The sequence below is a fragment of the Mustela erminea genome, chromosome X (genome assembly GCF_009829155.1).
Source record: "Mustela erminea isolate mMusErm1 chromosome X, mMusErm1.Pri, whole genome shotgun sequence".
Lineage (NCBI taxonomy): Eukaryota > Metazoa > Chordata > Mammalia > Carnivora > Mustelidae > Mustela > Mustela erminea.
In genome coordinates this window covers 128,458,198-128,475,904 of record NC_045635.1, presented here as the reverse complement: position 1 = coordinate 128,475,904, position 17,707 = coordinate 128,458,198, and the positions used below count along the sequence as shown (strand labels likewise).

The following is a 17,707-nucleotide window of genomic DNA, read 5'->3' as shown; positions in this document are numbered from 1 at the left end:
CCACCATGGCCCGGGAGAACCTGGCCCCCAGGACCAGCCGCCTCCCAGCCGCCCCCCAGCCGCCTCCGCCCTGGGGCTGGCCTAGGGGGCCGTGGCGGGGATGAGTACAACCGCTCCGTACTCAGCCCCCGCACCAAGGGGGACCTCCTACGGACCCTAGGGGGACACCCACTCGAGGATGTAGCAACCCAGGCCCTAGGCTAAGCCCCTGTGGCCCAGGGGTGGCAGAGGAGGCCCACTGAGTGGGGACGTGTCAGCAACGTGCTTTCCAGGACGAGTCCCCACACTCCAGAGCTGGAGTCAGCTGAGGGGGGCAGTGGAAAACCTGGTCCTCAGGTGGAACCCTCCACGGCCCGCCCTGCATATGCCCTACAGCACCAGTGACACTTTTGGAACAGTATCTGGCTTCTTGCTTGGCCCTTGTGGTAGCCTTTCCAGAGGTGACTCTTCCCATTCCCATGGGTACCCCATTCCCTGTCCCCTCTCAGTGGGGTTCCCACTTCTCCCATGGTCATTGACCCGTTAGGCAGGTCCCTGTCTTCTCCCTGAACGTGCTGTCACTGGGGATTCTGGATGAATGAGTCAGGGACATGAGCTGAAGGCAGCTGGTCCCTCCCAGCAGAGGTGCCTGAACAGTGTCAAAGCCTGGGAACCTGCCCACTCAGGACCCTAGCGCTGACACCGTGCGGCCTCCCTTCCACCTCCTTGTGGGAGGCACAGGGAACCATTCACCCTGGGCTTGTCCTCGGCGACCCAACAAGCCCACGGCTCTAACAGGGGGCCAGGAAGACTCAGCTCTCCAGAAAGGGGTGGGTGAGCTTCGGGGTGGCGCAGGGCGTGGCTGGTGCAAGGCCTATAGCCTTATGGACCGGAGACCTCTTGGGCCACAGAGTGGCTGGGGTTGGGGGAGAGATGGGGAGGCCTTGGGCAGCTGCGGGTCCTACCCAGCGCCCATCGGCACTGGTGTGAGAGACCCATGAAGGCTGAGGGGCACTTTTCTCTTTAGAAAGAGCACTCTGGCTGTGGCCAGGAGGGAACAGAGGGCACAGTGTGGAGGCAGGAGGCCAGCTGGGGACTGTCAGGGAGTCAGAAGCAGAGGGGCCTTGGCAGTGATTGTGTTTAGCCCAAGGTAGGAGATGCTTGGTTCTGTCAGCCCTGGGCCGGGAAAGAACTGGTAGGGTGGGGTGGGCATACATGGAGGGGGGTGGGCCGGGGGAGGAGAGGGGAGAGCAAGGCCTGGGAGCGCCGGATGACTCCTCTTCCTCAGGCACAAGTCGCAGCCATGGGGCGGAGGGGAAGGCCAAGCAGGGGAGCACTGCGCAGGCAAAGGCAGGGGCTGGGGACTGGGCTTTTTCTAAAAAGATGTATTTCTATTTTATTTCCAGATGTGATTCTCTAGCAAGCAAATAAATACAGTGGGGAGGTGGGGGGAAGAGGTGAGGATTACTATAAATTAGAAAATAGTCCGGGTGGGGCAATGCGGGGGGCGAGGGGCAGGTGGAGGGGGAGGCCTCAGGGAGACCCCTGGCGGGCAGCACCCCAGCCGCTCTCCGCCGGCCCCTCCTCAGCTGCCGGCTCCCACTGGGGGTCCTCAGGCACTGCGCTGGGGGCTCCTGCTTGCTCCTGCCGGGGCCGCTGGGCCTCAGGTGTCCGTGGGGTTCGGTGTTCACAGGTCAGTCACCTTGTTCTCCACCAGGGCGGCGACCTGCTGCAGGCGGCAGGCCAGCTGCATCTTCTGAGCCACGGGGTCCTCCTCCAGGGCACTGATGATCTGCCCAGGGCACAGAAGGGCGCCCTGTCTGAGACCTCTGCCCTCAGCCTGGAGCCCAGGGCTGGGTAGCCCAGGGCTGGGCAGCCCTGGACCATCTCAGCAGTGGCTTAGGGATCGCGGGGGCCGACCCAGGCCTCCCCGGGCATCTGGATGGAGGCCGCCGCTCTGCCCCCACCTGCGCCCTTCCTCTCCTCTGCCCACAGGGGTCTAGACACCTCCTTCCAGCCCCAGGGAGATTCCGGGGCCTCCCTCCGGGCTCAGGGGGCGTCCCCACCCCCTCCCGGCCGCCGGGCCTCACCTGGTCATAATACCTGTGGATGTGCTTGTACAGTTCCTGCAGAGCCTCCAGGCAGTGGGGAGCAGAGGCGTAGTTCTGGGGACCGCACATTGGAGGGGTGAGGCTCAGCCCCGGACCTTAAAGCCCACCCCCACCCCCGCACGCACCGCGAGGCGGAGGGCTGTGCCCCCTGGGCTATGCCTTACCCCGGAGAGCTCAGCCAGCGCCGAGTTCATCTCCTGAAAGCTCGCGGCGGAGCTCTGGCGGATGTCGGCGTAGTATCTGGCGGCGGAGACCCGGTTAGGGGCGGGCAAGGCGGGAAGCCCCGCCCCCCAGCCCCGCCGTCCCAACACTCACCTCTCCACCATCTGCTTGTAGCGAGGGATCTCGCGGGCGTAGAGCAGTTTGTTCACCGGCGAATCCTGCTCCGGGTAGGAGTGGGCCTGAGCGGGGAGGCGGGGGGAGCTCCGGCCCTGCGCCCCTGACCGCACCGCCAGTGCCCCGCGGCCCGCCCACCTCCCCAGCCCGGCTCGGGGAGTTCTGTGGAGAGTTCTGTGGCTTCCTCCCTGAGCCCTTCCTCCTTGGGCCTCGGGCTGCCGATGCCAGCTCTGCGCTTACCCTGCCCACTTTATGCTCGGAGACGGTGCACGAGTCGATGAAGGTCTGGGCGATGACGGCGAGGACCGCGTCCACGTTGTCCGACACCCGCACGTCAAAGATGAGCTGTGGCTTCTTCAGGGCGTTCACCCAGAACCGCAGCAGCAGGCTGGGGACACAGGCCCGCCGCGCGCATCATTGGCCGTGCTGTACCCGAGTCCCGCGGGGGGCTGTCTGACATGTCCATGTCAGAAACGCAGGGCGGATGCCACCAAGCTTGGGCTCCCGTCCTGGACCTGCGGCCCCGCCCCCAGCGCGGCCGGCCTTACCCTCCCGGGCTCCGCCTGTCCTTCGAGCTCCGCGTGAGCGCTGGTACCTGTTGGTCTTCCAGATGTGCAGGGTCTCCGGGTCCTCGATGCCGTGCTTGCCCGCCAGCTCGTCCAGGAGGTCGAACAGGTACTTCACGGCGATGGGCACGGGCCTGTTCACGCTGAGGATGGCCTGGAAGGTGTCATCCACGAACTTCTGCAGCGTGCCCTGGAAGGCAGGGGGCGCGCTGTGGGAGGCCGGTGCGGGCCAGGGCCACGCTCCGGGGACTCAGGCTACCACACTAGCTCTCAGGACCACACCCTCCTCCCAGCTCAGTCCCAGCTCCCATCCCCATGGGCCCTTCCAACCAGAGGGCTCCCCTGCAGCGCAGCTCCCCAGCCACACCAACCTTCATGGACAGCAGGCGGGTGAGGTAGATCTCCGGGATCGCCTTGGCCCGCGCCCGCTCCCGGTCCCGCTCCCGCAGGCTGCCTCGCCGTGCCTTAGCTCCTTCTGGCTCCTCGGTGGCTTTCACCAGGTGCCAGAGGCGGACCCCACCCTCCTCACCGTCCTCTAGCATGGGAACGTCTGAGGGCCCAGAAGTCTGGCCTCAGTCCTCAGCCCCTGTCTCGTGTCCCACACCACTGGCTGGGGACGCCCAACCCGCTCACCTAGCCAGGCGAGGCAGGGCAGCGGGAGACGCGGAGAGCAGGGGCGAAAAGAGCTCAGCTCAACACCCCGGGGTCCCAGAGCTCCCCAGCCAGGACGAGCTGCTGCCCTCGTCCGCCTCAGGTCCCTGGCCTAGCCTAGAGGTTGTGCTCGCCCCCTGGCAAGATGTGGGGGACACCCAGGCAAGGTGGACAGCAGGACTGGGACTCCCACCTGCCTGCTTTGAGCCCTGGGGCCATAAGACTCACTCTCCCCCAAGGGGCAGCTCTGGGCCAGGCTCTGGGAGACGGCACGTCCGTTGTGCAGCTGTGGGATGAGCCCCACGGTGGCTCCGTCCGGGACCTGGCGGGAAGGCGAGCGGAGGCTGGGCTCCTTCCCTGGCTGATGCGGAGGCGGGGGCAACCCCCCAGCCCCCGGCCGCCCGGCACCTTGTAGTGCTGCAGGGTGTTAAGTCTCTTCCAGCGGTTCTGGGTCACCGAGGTCAGGTCCTCATCGGACAGGGTTAGGTGGCCAGCAAGGCCCGAGCGCCACTCTGGGGGCGCCCGGGGAAGCCAGTGAGCCTGCAGCCTGTGCCCCGAGGCTGCACTGGTGGTGCATTCAGGGTGACAGGGCCCAAGCTCCCCTCTTCCCCCCAACCACCCCCACCCCCAGCCTCCCTCCCCCTCCCTGCCGGGGCAGTGCAGGGCTGAGCACCTGCAGGTGGGGATGGCCCCAGGCAGGGATGGGCGGGTAGGTTCTCTCACCGAGATCTAGGACGTGCACTGAGGGCCTCTGGGAGAAGGGGGTGCCCTTGTAGACTTGGTCCAGCACCTTCTCTTTGACCTGGGTGATGGTGTCTGTGTCGAGAACCCGTGCGGGCACGCGCTGCATGGCGCTGCTCCCTGCTGCCCCGCTGGCCCCGGGGCCCACCAACACCATCAGCGTCAGGGGCCGGAAGTCCACGTCCTCCCGAAGCAGGCGGCTGTCGTTCAGGGTCCGTTTGGCCTTGCCCGTCACGGCGTCCACGGGGCCCTTGTCCACCTGGTACTGTATGGCCCGCAGGAGCAGGTACAGCGGCTCCCCGGCCACCTCCTGCAGCGGGCACGACGGGACAGGCTGCTCGCAGGGATGATGGCCGGCCCAACCTCACACCCAGCCCTCCCGGAGGGCTCACACCCCAGGGCCCCTGGGGGAACAGGGAGCCCAGGTCAGCGGGGCTACAGGTGGCAGCTGGGAAAGGAATTGAGGGGAGAAGGCGTCAGCCGGGCTGACCCTCACCTTCAGGAAGGCGTAGAGGCAGATGGACAGCCAGTTGGTCAGCAGCTTTTCCACCATGGTCTCTGTCCTGGCGGGAGTGGGCCCCAGGTCAGAGAGGGGGTGCTGCAGGGCCCCCACCCCCGCCCTGGGCCCTGGGCTGAGCTTTTCCACCTGTCAGCCCTTTGTGCCCCCTGTTCCTGGTAAGGAGGCCCGTCTACCTCCCTCCCACCTGCCCCACCCACCCCTGCTCCGTGGGGAGACCCCCCACCCCGCTTCTGGAGTGCATGGCCGGGCACGCCAACCTGCGCAGCATGAGCTTGGGGTTCCTATGCACGTAGTGGGCGGCCAGGTCACTGAGCAGTGTCCGCAGGACGTCGGTCAGGTACTCCAGCTTCCCGTGCAGCGCCAGGGACAGCAAGGAGGCCACGTGGCAGCGGTCCCGCTGGGAGAAGCCGGGCTGCCCCTCCAGGGTGCGGATGAGCTGGGGGGCAGGGCGCTGGCACTCAGGGGCGCCCCACGCAGCGCCCTGCCTTTGTGCCCACCCAGCCCCACCGCACGGCCCGGCCTGCACCCCTCCAGGCCCCCGCCCGCCCGCACAGCCCTCACTGTGAGGAGGAAGAGCTTGCTGTTGAGCAGGTTGGAGAGCTGCGTGAGGCCCTGGCGCACGGGGACACGGCGGGCGTCTTCCCCAGGCCCCTCGAGGGCAGGCTGCAGTGGGCAGCTGCCATGCCCTGGGAAGAAGACGCGCTCGGCATAGGTGTGGTAGTCCAGGAAGGGGATCCCACTGGCCTCCAGGTCGCTGCTGAGGTCAGTCATCTCGGTCATCAGGTCTGCGGACCAGGAGGCACTGATGTGTGGGCTCAGGCCCAGGTGGGTCCTCTGTCCCCCTCCCTGTTGCCCTCTCCCCACCTGTGAACTCCTTGCGGCACTGGTCGCCCACACCGATCTCTAGGTTCTCCAGCTGCACCAGAACCTTCTGATAGTCCCGCAGGGCCTGCTTGCTCTTGTGCCTGCGGCCCAGGGATCAGGTGTTAGCCACAGGCCCGAGCCGGCCGGGAGCCCGAGGCCACCAAGCCAGGGTGGCTGGGGCGTGGAGGCCGGCCTTGGTGCACCTTTCTGGAAGTGAGGAGGGTGGTGGGCACAGGCATGACGGGGAGGAGCCTCTCACCTGTACATGAGGCTGAGCAGCAGGACGGCGGCGATGAGCACGGCAGCGCCCATGCCCAGGCCCACCTGGGCCTCTATAGGGAAGGCAGACAGGGCGGGCTCGGTCTCGTACTGGACAGGGCCCAGGGCCAGGCGCACGTTGCCCATCTGAACCTGGGGCGGGGGGTGGGCAGGGCTCCTGAGTGGGGGGAGGGCTCTGGGGCCCTAGTGCCCAGCCACCTCTGTGCCCGGAGCCCCCCCTCACCACGAACTGCGGCAGGGTCCCCGAGCCGTTGGTGGGCTGAGGGGCCCGGGGTGGCGGCTCACAGTACAGGTGGGTGAGTGTGAGTGTCTTCACCAGGCACTCGCCGTCACCGATGTGCACGCGCACTTCCTCCTTGCTGATGCCCAGGTTGAGGCCCTGGCCCTGGGACAGAAAGCAGGGGCCTGAGCGGGGGGGGGCGGGGGGCTGCCCGTGGTCCCCACGCAGAGGCGGCCCGTAGAAGCGCTCACCTCCACATCCAGGACGTTGCCCGGCTTGACACGATAGGGGCGGGCGGGCTCCTCGCGGCTGAGGGGGGCTAGACGGGGGTTGGGCTGGTACAGGAAGTCCTGGCCCCCGCTGGCGCTGGCGAAGTCTATGTGCACATTGTCCAGAGCGAAGAAGACCCGCCGCAGGCGCGCCCCGTCTGGCACGGCGGGGCTGTGGCACACCAGGAGGCTGGACGAGTTGACGGAACAGACCGTGGAGCACTGCGAGGCAGCGGGACCCGGGATGAGGAGGGGTGAGCTGGGGCTTCCTCGCTCGCTCCCGGGGGCGTGAAATGGCCCCCCATCTGCACCCCGTGCCCCCGCACCCCAGGCGCGACCGGCCCCGCTGCCTGCCGGTAGGGTGCTCACCTGCAGCAAGCCCCCCTCGAGCGGGATACAAGCCTGGGGGGCCGCGGCAGGGGCCCCGCAGCTCCTCCTCGGGCTGGGATCTGGGGGCCGGGCTCCCCGCGCCTGCACCTCTGCTGTCGCCTCCAGCCACACGGACAGCAGGGGCTGCTGCACCACGTCCAGGCCGGTGCCCCTGACGCGGATCAGCCGCCCGCCCCTGCGTTGGGTGGCAGTCAGCAGCCAAATGGGTGGCAGGCAGCCCGGCCCAGCCCCACCTCCCCGGGGAAGGAGCAGAGGCCGCCTCACCCCCGGAAGCTGACGCTCGGCTCAGCACCCACAAGCTGGGGGTTGGCCGTGTACTGGAAGGGGCTGGCAAGCAGCGTGCGCTGGGCGTGGCCGAAGACCACGCGAACCACAGCTTCTCCTGGGCTAGCCTGGGACATGGTGTGGCACACGATGGCTTCAGGACACACCGGCTCCTGGCTGCGGGGGCAGGGGCGAACGGCTCTGGCATCTTGAGCTCTAGCCCAGGCCTGGCTACCCAACCAGAGACCTACGTTGCCTCCCTCAGTGAGGGCAGAGACCATTAGGGCAAAGTGGCCGTTTCTCTTGGACTTTGATGGGAGCCTTAGGGAGCCCTGAGCCCACTGCCTCCATGTACACAAGGGGGTAATGAGGCCCCCAAGGATAACCCCAGCTGACAGGAGAGATACTCACATGGGACAGGGCTGTTCACCCACGAAGGCACTGATGTCGCCCCCTGTCTGAAGGTGCTGCCCGTGGATAGTGAGCTGGGTACCCCCCGCCTGGGGGCCCCACTGGGGACTCAGGCTCAGCAGGATGGGGTCCTGAGGGACAGAGCAGGCTGGGGTGCCGGACACTTGCTCCCTTAGGCTCTGGGCCCCAAGGTGCGGGGGCTTTATTCCGTGGGCCATAGCTGACCACACCCTCCTCCCAGAAGCCTCGAAGCTCTCCTCTGCCCTGAGAGGGGCTTGTCTCTCCTCACTGCGTCTCTGCCCCTCAGGACGGCTTCTTCCTTTGCCACAGCTTACTCCTCCCAGCCCCCCCCCCCCCCGAACTCTAAATCCTGAGATCCAATGGCCAACTTGGGGTGCTGCCGGACTCCTGGTACTGCTCTGCCCTGCCCCCCTGCACTTCCCGGCTTCGGCCTCAAGGTGTCCCCGTTCTCCCTCGGTCCCACCCGCATGCCACACTGGCTGCTTCCACGGTCCCACTGGTGTCCGTGGCCCGTCCTCCACTCGGTGGCCGGGATGATCACTCAGACAGATCACCTGGTTTTCCTTCTGGACACATGCCAGCTCTTCCTGCTACCTGGGGCCAACTTTGAAATCCTCACTTAGTTTTCCCTCCTCCCCTCCCTCCTATGTCCCGCGTGGGAACCACTCTGGGGTGGGTGCTGACCTGGTAGGTGAAATGCTGGGTTGAGATGCCTGGTGGCCGGTTCTTAATGGCCACTTGGATGGGCCCTGTGGTGCCACTGGGGGCAGGAGCCGTCACACACACAATCCTGGGGAAGGGAGGCCTGGGAGCTGCTCAGGGCTCCTCCCATGGACCAGGCCCGTCTTCAGCAGGAGCCGGGGGCCACCCGCCCACCAGCCACCGCCCAGAACTCCCCCCTCTACCCCGCTGCCACCTCCTCTCACTGCCAGCCCCCACTTCCTTCCCCGGGCTCATCTTCCTTTGGCGCTTCTGACCCAGGCCCACATTTCTTGGCTGCAAGCTCCCCTTCTCTCTGGGTAGCCGCTCTCTGACGGCTTCCCTGGGCGGGAGGGCGTCCCTCAGCTGCCGGCAGCTTGGATGGCTCACCGGGCAGAGGTGCGGTAGAGAGAGGGCTCCGGGCTGCAGGGGCGGCCAGCCACCTTCACGGCATCTTGTACCTCAGCAAAGTCCCGGCCCAGGTTGGAGCCCTGGATGGTGAGGGCCAAGCCGCCCTCGGGGGGCCCGGTTAGGGGCTCGACCTGCAGCAAGGAAGGGTGGCCCGAACCCACATCTGCTCTGCCATGGGGGTACCCCACCAGCCAGCCTGGGGCGGAACTGAGCTGCCGGGGCCTGGGGGCCTGAGCAGGTGGGTCTGACCCAGGTGGGGTTAGTACAGTGGGAGGGGGAGGGGCGGGGCTGACGGGGAGGAGGTAGGAGGCTGGGGGCTCACTGTGTCAATGCTGGGAGTGGGACACAGCAGCTCCACGGCCCCAGGGGGGCACAGAGGACCATAGCGACAGGCAGGCTGGCCGTGGCTGCACCACACGCAGCCCAGACTCCCACTGGCTGCCTGGCAGCGGCTGCAGTCAGGGTGGTCCATGGCGCAGTCGTACAGGGTCACTGAGGAAGGTCAGGCAGGGCGCTGAGGCACCGCCCCCTGCCCCCCACCAAGTCCTACCCGCCCCTGCCGCCCCCAAGCTCACCATGGAGAGTGTGGGCGTTGTCCAGCCGTTGGCCCTCGCCCCGGGTGACATAGATGGGCACCGGGAGCTCCCGCTGCGCCATGGAGGGGCGGAACTATGGGAAGAGGGTGGGGTCAGGCCGAGCCCAACTCCGGACAACCCTGACCCCTGCCTCCTCCAGGACACTCCTCCCAGAATGGGTGCCCTAGTTCAGTGCCCACGTCTCCCACCGGACTGCAAGCCTAGGGCAGAGGCTGGGGTGCACAGAGCCTGCCTTGTGAGGGACGACAAGATGTGGAGGGCAAAGAACAATCTGGGAGGCAACAGGTGTGGGGGCATGAGGGCCGCAGAGAGCAGCCAGGGGCAGGAGAGGCTGCTGGGCGGCCACACACCTGCTGGGCCTGGCAGTGGATGAGGCCCACGTCCCCCGCCATCTCCTCCAGAGAGGCCGGCAGCCTTCGAAGTTCCCCGGGCAGCTCCAGCCAGCAGTGGTAGGAGGCAGGCGGGCTCTGGGAGTGGGCACTGTCAGGACCCTGGACGCGGTCAGCGCCCCCCACCAGCCCTCCCCATCTGCCTCCCCCGCTCACTCCGAAATGCTGAAGGTTCCGCACACGCAGGGCCAAACGGCTCTCCCAGCCCACAGGCACTAGGAGGGGACCGGCCAGGCCCTCCACCCGGGGACAAGCCCCTGGGCCACGCACCTGGACATCCACCTGCGGAACGGAGACACTTTAGCCCTTTGGCAGGAGAAGGGGCTGGGCAGGGCACACATGGGGTGGGTGCGCGGTGGGTGCGCGGCGGCAGCGGGGCGGGGCCCACCCACCTCCTGGACACTGTAGATGGTGTCCTCGCCCTCAGGGCAGTGCTCCCCATACACACAGCGGCTGCTCTGGGAGCACCAGTGGCAGTGCCAGAGGCTGCCCACACAAGCACGGCACCTGGAGGGGCAGGGGTATGCTCAGGCCGGGCGCCCTATGGGCTTCACCCCTCCCCAGCCGCCAGGCCCAGCACTCACGGGGCTGCCGCCTCTAAGGCCTGGACGGCACTGCAGTCATAGAAGGAGAAGTTGGTGGTAGCCACGGCCACATCCTCAAACATCAGAGCCAGGGGCAAGGTGACGTGGTCTGGGAGGGGACGGTGGTGGCAGGGCGGGTCACGGGGCTCCTGCCCCTCCAGCTCCTGCCCCGGCCCCTGGCCCCCGGCCCCAGGGGCTCCTCACCTGTGCCTGGAGGGTTCAGCGGCAGCTGGTCTTCGGGAGGGGTGACGCAGGCTACGTGGGGCCCTTCCACGTGAGCCAAGCTGTCATAGTCCCCAAAGGCACAATGGAAGTATTCATCCATGGCCAGGGTGGGCAGCCGGGGGACAGACAAGGTGACCTGGGACACACGTCAAGGAAAACAGAGCAGGCAGGGGCTCCTCGGTAGGGGGATGTGGTGGGTGTCAGCAAAGGAGAGGGAGCTCGGGCACAGCGGGGTAGGAGCAGAGGCAGCGGGAGAGGAGGAAGACGATGGGGGCAGTTTGTGGGCAGCCCCCACAGGTGGGCAGCAGTGGCAGCTCACCTGGCCCTGCTCCTGGCGGGGGCGGTGGGCTGGCAGCAAGCTCTGGACGTGCGGGCAGTGGCCGTCCTCGTAGCTCCACAGCCACTGGTTGGCCTGGGCTGCCCGCCCACACTGGCCCTTGGGGGTACACCTGTAGGGCCACGGGCCATTGGGTCGGCATGTGGGTCTCAGGCTCCCCAGGCAATGGGTGGCGAGAGGGCCGGGAGGATGGCCCAGCTGGAGCACGTTACCCGGGTATGGGGGACAGAAAGGGACAGTGCTCGTGAGGGTTGGGCCAAGCAGATAGGGCCTCGCAGCCAAAGTGCAGGCTTTGGCCTGGACCGTGAGTAAGAGGGGGGGCCGTTGCTGTGGAGGGGAGGGTTGCCATAAGGGGTTCCTGGAGCAGAAGTGGCATGGGAACACCTGGGAGAGGCGGCAGGGGCCTGACCAGGGAGTGGGGCTGGGTAATGAGAAGACAGCAGCTTGCGCCGTGTGGGGCAGGACGGAGGGGCTCCGGCAGTGGCCCTGTACCTCCATCTCTGGAAGCTGAGCTGGCCTCCTGGCAGGCCTGAGGCTGCTTCCAGGGCGCCCTCCCCTCATACACCACCTGTTGGCCCAAATCCGGACCCGGGCCTGTGCTCACCTGCCTTGGAGGACACACCAGCCGCACAGCGGGTCTCGAGCCTGCAAGCAGCTGGCGCAGTCAGGGAACTGGGGGCAGGCAGCCACAGGCACCCGGTCCACCTGGATGGGCAGCAAGGGGCAGAGGTAGTAGGCGCTGGGCCTCGGGCCTCCTGTGCCCCCACCCCCACCCCCAGGGACAAGCCTCACCTGCTGGGCTGTCAGGACATACAGGTGGTGGCCACTGCTGTCCACCAGCAGGTCTGGGCTGATGGCTGAGCCCGGAGGCCCCACTTGCTGGGAGTGGTACACTTGGCCTTGGGAGCCATTGAGAAAGACCTGGAGGGACGACAAGGCCTGCTCTCAAGACTTGGGGCATGCGCCCTGCTCTCGGGTGGGGCTCCCGGGGAGCCTCCTGTGCCACAGGGCCAGCTCTCCTTCCTGCTATACCAGGGAGGCCAGGCTGGGCCCCAGAGGGTGGGGCAGGCCCCTAGGCCTCCCGCATGGCTCCCCTCCCCTCCCCCATTTGCTGTCACCCAGCCACTCTGGGTAAGGACCTCAGTGCCGGGGCAGGAGGGCAGCTGCAGGGAGCTAAGCAGGGCAGGAGGGGGCAAGGCTTGGCCTCGGAGAGGCTTCTGGGGCCAGACTGGCTCTGGGACCAGGCACTGTCCACTCCCCGCCTGTGGCATCCCTGCCCAACTTGACTGTCGGCTCCCACCATCGGCTGGAGCCCGGGCAGCCCTCCTAAGTTCTGCAACTAGGAGCCCCAGGAGGTGGCACCCGGCCAGCCACCCATGTGCGGCATGGCCTTTCGACCAGCTGGCGCGACACAGCCTGAGAGGTCAAGGTACCTGGGGCTTCCCCGAGCCGCCGCAGGGCCGGGCCATACCCGGTTAAAGCAGCAAGGGTGGGCCCTGCCCAGCAGCCTAGAGGCCTTGGTGTTGGGGTCTGGGACCAGGGCAGGCCCCTTACCTTACCTTATGCAGCTGACCCTGGGTGTCCCCCAGGAAAGCAATCGTGTGCCCGTCTGTCTGGAGGCCTGCCACAGCGCTGATGGGCTGCTCGAGCTGCAGCACGGGCTTGGCCTCCAGGGGCTGGCGGCCAGCGATGGGGCTAGGGGTGTGCTCATCACCGCAGGGGTATGACTCTGGGGAGTCCTGGATGGGCAGGGAGGGGAGGATCAGTCCCGGCAAGAGGCAGGAGGCACCTTCCCCGGGGCAGAGAGCAAGCCCAGGCCAGAGGGTAGGGCCGCTGAGCCTTGCGGGGGGCAGGGCAGATTGGTCAGGGTCCCAGCCTCATGGCAGAACAAGCAGATGCTGCAGAGGCAGAAAGACTAAAAGAGCCGCTAAGAGCCCGCTCCTCCTTGACACCCTCCGACTAGGATTGTCACCCGGCAGTGCCCAGCCCCCCGCAGCCCGGGCTAACAGATAGCAGTCCCTGCCTCGGCCAAGACATGGTGCAGAGAGATGGGGACAGAGAGGCAAGCCCGGCCGGACGAGGCCGAGAGAGACAGCAGGAGCCGAGCGCAGGGTGAGCGGGGTGAGCACTCACGGCGGGCAGCGCGACGCAGCGGGACGTGACCCCGTACTCCACGGTGGCCTCCTCCAGGCCGCTGGGGCCCCGGCCGCCGGCCGTGTAGCACAGGCGCCGCGCGCGCTCCATGCTGCCGTCCAGCTCGGCCAGCGGGAAGGCGCACAGCGCGGACCGCGCCCCGCCAGGGCCCGCCGCGAAGGCCGCCAGCAGCGCGCTGGGCGTGAGGGAGGCGGCCTGGATGAGGCCCTGGCCCCGGCAGGCGAGGGGCACCTCCACGTAGGAGTAGAGGTTGGCGTCCCCCAGGCAGACCCGGGCCACGTACGAGCGGTACTCGGCCTGCGCCCGGGCCCCGCGGCGGCGGAAGACGAAGTAGGCCGAGCGGGCGTCGGCGAAGGCCGCCACGTAGCTGTTGTTGTAGTCGGAGAAGTCGCCCACCACGAGGCGGCCCAGGCCCTCGCTGGAGAAGGGCTGCGGCCCGGCCAGCTGGCGCACGGTCAGGGGCGGCACCCCGCCCGACAGCTTGCCCGCCAGGCCCCTGGCCACCAGCAGGAGGTCCCGGCCCGGCGCGGCCACCACCAGGCCCACCGTGGCGACGCCCGGGGCGTTGGCGGCCACGAACTGCCCGTCGCCGGGGTCCTCGGCCTGGTACAGCACCCGCGCCACGTCCTCCAGGCCGCGCTTCTCGCACACGCCCTGGCGCGCCTGGCCGCAGGCCACCAGCTCCTGCGCGCGGCCGCTCACCAGCAGCAGCTGGTTCGTGTTGTCCGTGAGCCGCGCCTGCGGGCAGTCGGCCGGGTCGCGGAACGGCACGCAGTCGGGGCTGTCGAAGACCGGCCCGGTGACCGCCACCGCCTGGAGCCGCAGCTCGGGGCTGAGCTGGAAGAGGCGGTTCACGGCGCCCACGTAGAGCGTGCCGCGGCCCGGCGCCAGCGCCAGGTGGTTGAACGTGGTGTTGGGGGCCGAGAAGCGGTGCGCCCGCGGCGGGGGCAGCAGCGGCAGGCACAGCAGAAGCACCCGCAGGAGGCGGGGCCCCAAGGGACCCCAGGGCGTCATCGCGGGCGGGCACCTGCGGGGAGAGCGGAGCCAAGGGAAGAGCGGGTGGAGAGAGCACGAGGGAGGGAGGGAACGATCCGGAAGAGCAACAGATCCGGACGGAAGGGAGACGGAGAAAGAGACCGAGGGAGACAGAAAAGGAGCAGAGAGAGAGAGTCCAAGGGAGGGGGGGACACACGGGGCACACGGGTGCCAGGGAAAGAATGGCTTCCATCTCCTTTTTATACGTCTAGATTGTTGGAGGGGGCAGACCCTGAAGAGCCGTGGGAACACGAACAGAAGGACTCCGAGGGACAGAAGGGCAGTGCCAGAGACAGGAAAGGGCAGCAGAGGAACACAGCACAGAGGAGAAGCAGGAGGCTCTGATGGGCGGAGACAGAGAGGTGGGGGGGCAGGACAAGGACGAAGAGGCGCAAGGCCACCGTACAAGGGGAGGGGGACAGCCACAGCACAAGGGACATGAAGGGCAGGGAGAGAAAACTTGCCCTGGGCAGGCAGGGCCAGCTGTAAGGAGGAACCAATGCCACAGGGAGAATGAGTGCCGGGGAGGGAGAGAGAGCCAGGGAGAAACTGAGGCAGCCACAGAACGGTAGGCTAGAGGGCTGGGAGGCGGTCAGAGCAGGGGCTGGGGGAGACCTGAGGGCCAGGCGGAGTGGGGACAGGGGCAGGCAATGGGGGGGCATGGAAAAGCAACACAAGGTGCAGGGCGAGGGGCAAGCCTGGGCCCCAGCCCCTGAGGGTGTTGATGGGGTGGCAGGAGAGAACAGAGGGGGAAGCCTGACTAAGGAGAGGACGGTCAGGGGGAGGGAGCAAGGCATGGGCACCCCCGCCTCTCCACGTGGAGCCATTCAGAGCTCAGACTAAAGGTATCTGCAGAGGGCCAAGTGGGGGGCCCAGACCTCCTGAGAAGGCTTGAGCGGGGCCCCTGCGGGCCACATCCCAGCCAGGAGCCATTAGCCGCGGCACCTGCTCGGCACCGTTGGACCCCAGCTGGCTGCCGAGGTGACCAGCACAGAAAGACACCCCACACCGGGCAGGGCCCCTGGGTACAGGACCACAGAGAAGGGGACAAAAGCCAGGCCCTCAGTAGAGCTCGGGTTAGCGTTAGGCCTGCTGTCACTCAGGGCCCTGCAGCTTGGCGGGCTGGAGGCAGAGCCCTGATGGAGGCCCAGACGGAGGCCCCAAGGCCCCTTATCTTGGGAACACAGACAGGAAGGTCAGGCCCAGCTTGGGGATGGGGGCATTTCCTCTCACCCCGGGATATCGGCAGCAGTTTCTGGGGGTTGTGGCTGAGGGGGTGGAAGTTCCCTGGGACTGCCTGGCTGGCCTGGCCTGGCCCCTCCCAGGAGCGTCTGTGCAGATAGGGGCCCCGGGCACTTACCACCTTGGAGGGGAGCAATGGAGGGGTCTCCTGGGAGGTGTGGCACCAAGAGAGGCGCTTCTCCGTTCAGCGGGCCCAGGGCACTGGTGACAGGCACAGGACGGCTGTGGGGGGCATTGTCCAGAGTGGGAGGGAGACTGCTGAGGCTTGGCCCCGGGGGAGGAGGGAGGCCAGGGGGGCCAAGGGCCGGGTGGCTGGGCTCCCCCACAGCTGGCAGCTTTGTCCGTGGTGGCTGAGCCAAGGCAGCCCTGCCTCCACCCCGACAATGTCCTCTCTGTCCGCAGGCCGGGGCCGGACTCACTATCTGGTGCTCTTAACCCCACCCAGGCTCTTCTGGCCAGGGGGCTACTTGCCTCTCCCCACCCCCAGAGAGACACCCTCTGGGACCTGGGGACAAAGGACATGGTTTCTTCCAGCCAGAAAAATGAGACCCACACAGCCAGCCCCACCCCACTCCCAACCCGTGCCAGCCAGCGGGCTCCTCTCTGTGTCCCTCCCCCCACCCCCCGTCCCTGTGAAGGGCACAGGGTAGGCCACTGAGGCCCCCCCGCCGGGAAGGTCAGGATGCTGAGCCCCTGCAACGCCAGCCTCAGCCTTGGTAGCCTTGGTGCCCGGTTGAAGTGCCAGTCCTGGCCCTCAATGCCTGCCTTTGTCCAGGCTGGGGGCGGGGAGGCGCTGACAAAGGCAGCCCGTCCAGGAGAACTTCTTCCCCCCATCCCACATCCTTGGCCCGGAATATGACTGGCCAGAGAGCAGGCGACCTGTCTCCATCCAGTCCCGCCTCAGGGGACTTAGAAAGTCGTGCCAGGTACGGCCCTGCTCCGGAGGATGCTGCTGGACGAGGCCCTGGACGGGGTGAGGGGCGTGGCCCCCAGGAACCCTGCGCTTGGCTCAGGCATGGCAACTGGCTGCCAGCTGTTCCCTTCCCCCTCCCCCCGGGGAAACACCATCCCAGGATGGGCCTCAGGCTCCCCTCCCTGCCTGGGGTGCTGACTGGGATGGGGAAGGGAGTGGCGAGTGGCAGCTGGCTGTCCTGCCCACCCCCCAGGGCACCATCTGCACATGATGCAGGCACAGCTAGGGGCCCTGGCCTGGGGTGCTGGGGCAGGTGCACTCGGGTTGGGGTCGTGCTTTCTCCATGGTGCATGGCTGTAGCAGGCTCCAGCAGCAGGCTCTGGGCTCCAGGGTGAGGTGGTGGCAGCCGTGGGGCTCACTGCCACCTGGCTGGGCCGGTTGGGTGGCTGTGGGGGTGGGGAGCCAGGCGGGCCTCCTCCCTACCCTGGGCCGGGCCCCTGGCCCCCAGCCCTGCCAGCTTTCCCATTTGGGGTTAAAAGCCTGGGGGTCCTCCCTCCCACCTCCAGGGCCACAGCCTCAAGGGGGAGCATGTCCCTAAGGCATCAGGAGCTGGGGTCTCAGGGCTTGGACTGGTGCCTGAGGGCCTTTGCTCTGTCGGGCAAGTGGGCTCTGCAGACCCTGGGCTTCTCCCAGGTCCCAGCACGTCCCGAGGCAGCGCCCCAAGATCCAGCGGCCCTCGCACCCCGCACCCTCGCCGACCCCAGCTCCTTCCTACCTGGGTGGGCCGCTGGCAGGGGCTGAAGAGTAGCTGGCAGTGCCAGAAGTGCGTCCCCGCAGAGCCCCAGCCTCCGTCCCCACAATGCAATCGCGCCCAACCCGACTTATCCTGGCGGGGCCTGCAGGGCGGCCCAGCCCCTCCCCGCCCGCCCATTTGCCTGACGGTGCAGGGCAGGGCGCTGCTGCCCTCTGCCGGCCATGGTGGGCACGACGCAGGGCCGGCCATGCACACCTGGCTGGGACAGGTGAGAGCGGGGTCGCGCCCCCCAGCTGGGCAGGTAGGGTAGCAGGGCGCTCCCTAGCCTTCCACTAAGTGCCTTTCGGTGGCAAAGAGATGCAGCCCACCGCCACCTGATTCAAGAGTCTCCGGGGCCTCAGGGGCAGAACTGCTTGCCAACAGATGAGGCTCCATGGCCAGAAGAGCCCACCTGTGGAGGGCGGACACAGGGGGCCCCAAGGAGGGGAGCCAAGTCTCAGGGAGAGCTTCACAGAGGAAGTGAGATTTAAGCTGACCTTGAACCACACAGTTCTGCTCCTACTGATGTCTTCCTGGCAACCAGGGCTGGTCTAAGTGTTTTGTGTACGTGAACTCATTCACTCCTTCTGATGACCCCGGAGGGGGTACAGTTATTTCCTCCAGTTCACAGGTGGGGACACTGAGGCACGGGAGGTTGGGGGAAACCTGCATAAAGTTGCACGGCTTATTAGTGGCCAGGCTAAGAG

General features: G+C 67.4%; 1 protein-coding gene across 4 annotated transcripts; it reads right to left on the bottom strand.

The window, feature by feature from the left end:
- Positions 1–1,333: 1,333 nt before the first annotated feature.
- On the bottom strand, positions 1,334–17,103 carry PLXNB3 (plexin B3). Of its 4 annotated transcripts, none has more exons than XM_032330900.1 (36): positions 16,983–17,103; positions 15,413–15,516; positions 12,997–14,044; positions 12,423–12,602; positions 11,656–11,784; positions 11,468–11,568; positions 10,846–10,975; positions 10,506–10,662; positions 10,302–10,410; positions 10,110–10,224; positions 9,874–9,999; positions 9,679–9,795; positions 9,308–9,401; positions 9,055–9,224; positions 8,712–8,863; positions 8,307–8,412; positions 7,602–7,732; positions 7,191–7,367; positions 6,906–7,101; positions 6,519–6,758; positions 6,271–6,432; positions 6,028–6,179; positions 5,769–5,869; positions 5,466–5,689; positions 5,162–5,340; positions 4,881–4,947; positions 4,367–4,694; positions 4,052–4,155; positions 3,872–3,965; positions 3,364–3,542; positions 3,022–3,182; positions 2,667–2,814; positions 2,406–2,470; positions 2,255–2,330; positions 2,070–2,144; positions 1,334–1,771 (listed from the first exon to the last, which is right to left on the bottom strand). In XM_032330900.1, the coding sequence occupies exons 3-36, from the start codon at positions 14,029–14,031 to the stop codon at positions 1,667–1,669; spliced, it is 5,685 nt and encodes a 1,894-aa protein (XP_032186791.1). In that variant the 5' UTR covers positions 14,032–14,044; positions 15,413–15,516; positions 16,983–17,103; the 3' UTR covers positions 1,334–1,666. The 4 variants fall into 4 exon arrangements, with proteins under 4 accessions (XP_032186791.1, XP_032186793.1, XP_032186792.1 ...); XM_032330902.1 differs by having other exon boundaries at positions 3,022–3,146; XM_032330901.1 differs by having other exon boundaries at positions 15,413–15,495.
- Between the last annotated feature and the right edge of the window lie 604 nt (positions 17,104–17,707).

Coding starts and splice junctions, on each gene's coding strand:
- PLXNB3 (XM_032330900.1), bottom strand. CDS start 14,031: ATGACGCCCTGGGGTCCCTTGGGGCCCCGCCTCCTGCGGGTGCTTCTG. Junction 4,695..4,880: donor GCCTCTACGCCTTCCTGAAG/GTGAGGGTCAGC, acceptor TGCCCGCTGCAG/GAGGTGGCCGGGGAGCCGCT. Junction 3,183..3,363: donor CCCGCCTGCTGTCCATGAAG/GTTGGTGTGGCT, acceptor CCTGCCTTCCAG/GGCACGCTGCAGAAGTTCGT.